This window comes from Coregonus lavaretus (assembly GCF_964263955.1).
Source record: "Coregonus lavaretus genome assembly, chromosome: 1".
In the NCBI taxonomy this organism is placed as follows: domain Eukaryota; kingdom Metazoa; phylum Chordata; class Actinopteri; order Salmoniformes; family Salmonidae; genus Coregonus; species Coregonus lavaretus.
In genome coordinates this window covers 55,301,768-55,305,194 of record NC_139988.1, presented here as the reverse complement: position 1 = coordinate 55,305,194, position 3,427 = coordinate 55,301,768, and the positions used below count along the sequence as shown (strand labels likewise).

At 44.9% G+C, this 3,427-nt stretch overlaps 1 protein-coding gene across 1 annotated transcript; it reads left to right on the top strand.

Annotated features, from left to right (window-relative positions):
- Nucleotides 1–354: 354 nt before the first annotated feature.
- LOC311127164 (heparan sulfate glucosamine 3-O-sulfotransferase 1-like) lies at nucleotides 355–1,260 on the top strand (the record flags this gene model as incomplete). Its single annotated transcript, XM_084158942.1, has 1 exon — nucleotides 355–1,260. The coding sequence occupies one exon, from the start codon at nucleotides 355–357 to the stop codon at nucleotides 1,258–1,260; it is 906 nt and encodes a 301-aa protein (XP_084015068.1).
- Between the last annotated feature and the right edge of the window lie 2,167 nt (nucleotides 1,261–3,427).

Genomic DNA, 3,427 nt, shown 5'->3' with positions numbered 1-3,427 from the left:
CTTGAGACAGACATACATTATATTAATTACTAGAAAGCTTTGTCAGGTAAATGAAGAAAGTAACTTGGGCCTGTGCTAGCTATTCAGATGGGGAGATCTAAGTCCATTTCTTTTTTTCTTGTCTTCTGTCTCTACAGATGTGCTTCGGACTGGCTGTGATTTCTCCTCCTCCTCATTCTCCTTCTCATGATCAATGGCAGACGAAAACAGCTCCCTTCTCCTTTCCTGTCAGATTTGATCTCAGAGAGATGGCTCTGATCCACAGCTAAACCATAGGATATCCCTCTCTGATCTTCTCTGCTCTCTCTCTGACCATCTTCTCCTCTCTTCCTCTTTTCATCACCCTCCCTCACCATGGCCTGCTTGCTGGTATCAATGTTCCTCCTGGTTCTCCAGGTATATGCTGCCCCACCAGAGCTTGTTCAGAGTCTGGATCTGGGCCCTGGACTCACAGCCATTAACACTCTGTCTCCACCCCCGGGGACTAGCAAACATGCCCCCCACAGCATCATTATTGGGGTGCGCAAGGGGGGTACACGCGCCCTGCTGGAAATGCTAGACATCCACCCTGAGGTCGCTGCCGCTGCCATAGAGGTGCACTTTTTTGACTGGGACGAGAACTACGCCAAGGGCTTTGACTGGTACCGTGAGCTGATGCCATATTCCTACCCGCACCAGATCACAGTGGAGAAGACGCCAGGCTACTTCACCTCTGCCTTGGCGCCAGAACGCATCCGTGCCATGAACTCCTCCATCAAGCTGCTGCTGATTTTGAGAGACCCAACTGAACGTGTCATCTCAGACTACACCCAGGTCTACTTCAACCGCCTGGAGAACCACAAGCCAGTGCAGGCCATCGAGAACCTGCTGGTGCACAGCGGAGCCCTCAATACCCGCTATAAGGCCATCCAGCGGAGCCTCTACGACGTGCACATGCGCAACTGGCTGCGCTATTTCCCCCTGGAGCAGATCCACATCGTGGATGGGGACACTTTGATCCGGGACCCACTGCCTGAGGTACAGAAGGTGGAGCGTTTTCTCAACCTGCCCCCCAGGATAATGTCCTCCAACTTCTACTTCAACCAGACCAAGGGGTTCTACTGCATCCGGAGTGAAGGGCGAGAGCGCTGCCTGCACGAGTCCAAAGGGCGTCCCCACCCGGCCGTCAATGATACCGTGCTGCAGCAGCTACGCTCCTACCTCCGGGAGCACAACCGTAACTTCTACCGGCTGGTGAAGCGCTCCTTTGACTGGCAGTAAGCTAGTTCACCCCTCTACCTATGAGGACTAGTTCCCCCTGGCCCACATATGGCTTAGGAAGCACTGTTCAGGGACTGACTGACCGGTGTTATAGGGGGAGAAGCACTTTACGAACTCTGACACCCAAACACCCCTGTCAATTGCCTTTTACTCTGCTCTTGTGTCAGCAGAGCAGTTCCACATTTACGAAGCAAGAACTTACAAACTAACATGGAAAAATCCCCAAGCTTGAAGTCATTCTCTGTACTGTAACAACCAAAAGTGATGCAGATTGTGGAAAAACTCATTTGTGAACATGATTAACTTTTTTTCTTCTTTGTTTGATATTATTGTACTTGATAATAAATTGTTCTGCTTTAAAAATGTAACGGTGGAATGGGATCTCTTTCTCCCTTGGTTCTTGTGCTGCCCTCCAGCTCCTAACCTGAGTTTTTTTTTAGAGAGCATGCTAAGGTAGACTGAGTCATTAGGCTAAGCCTTTGATTCGCTGCGGTGGAAGAAGGCCATTAATGCAGGGAAATGGTTTCCCTCGAGCGCCACTTTAGTCGTACAGAAATCACTAATGGATTTGGACGTTGAAGGTAGTGCCTGCTGCAAAAGGGGCCGAATCACAAGAGTCAGCAAGCTGAAGTCAAAGAGCTCTTCCTGTATTTCACCACTGTTCAGTGTTCAATGGTTTAATTAGGCTGTAGAGGCAGCCAGTAAATCATATGCTTATTGTAGCAGTTCTCACAGGAGTTGTGCTGTATGTATGATGCAGTTTCACAGATGTGAATATTCAACATAAACAGCAGAGTAGCATATTACTATTTTCATCATGATTATCTCTGGTTATTATGGGTGCATATTTTGTGTTTTCTTAGAACCATTCTGTCAGATAACTTGCTATTCCATGCCGGGCTATCAGAATACTCTATAAACTCAGCAGTGTCATAACATCTTCTAATACGGTCATAACTATGTCATACAGCTGACATAACTTGTCATAACCTGTCATAACAGCTGACATAACGTGTCATAACCTGTCATAATATTGTAATAACACTGTCATGACACCTACATTTAGACCTGTTGTGACATGTATTGCATTATTTTATGGCTTGTTATGACACCTACATAAGGGTGTCAAAACCCACAAATCCTACCACTCAAGGCAAACCATTAGCCATATTATTACCATTGCAATTGCACACACATTGGTGTCAGACTTGTACCTACCCCAATGTTATGTTGCTGATGAATGCAGAAGCAGGTTTTAAGAGTAGGACAAGACACCCTCTTTGTGACATAATAGTCCAAGGGCCACCCACCAAAAATGTGTTGTCCATGACCCAGAAAACGGAACTGCAAAATGTAAACAACATGATGTAGATAATGTTATGAACATGAACACTGCCTGATTACTAACTTGTAAAATGTGCACAGAAATTCTTTACCTTTCATCAAAGTCACGATATTTAGCATCGAAATCACAGCGCATCTTAGGTAATTTCTCTATAAACGTTCCAACGTTGCTATGTTTCACCTTGGTTACTTTTGTTGTACTCTGACATACAGAACACAAAATAATTTGTGGGTTCGATGTTCATCCTTGCATTATCTCAAGCAACACATGTTATCGGTCCTTCATTGATCCAGATGAGCCCCAAAACGAGAAAATATGTTTAACCATGTGCAGTGGTTTTCTCAGTTAACATAATATGTTTTGGCAGCTGTATTTCGCCTATAGGGCCTATAGGGCCATCCTTGCTTTTGCCTGCTAGCCAAACTAAAGCCTGCACAACTTTGCTAGCTAACACAGCGCTCAAAACATTCAATGTCCGACAGCTTTATAAAGCGCTGTTCTGGCATCTGAGAAAAATATATTTAGCATGTTTCAACAGCTTCCTTTCTCGTATAATTTCAGGATTCCTCCAGTCCGGTACATACAGTGAGCTCCAAAAATGTTTTGTTGTTTTAGTGCTGTACTCCAGCACTTTCGTTTTGAAATGATACAATGACTATGAGGTTAGAGTGCAGACTGTCAGCTTTAATTTGAGGGTACTTTTATTCATATCAGGTGAGCCGTTTAGAAATGACAGCACTTTTTATGTACACAGTCCCCCCATTTTAGGGTATCAAATGGAACAAATTCACTTGCGTGTATTAAAGTAGTAAAAAGTGTAAT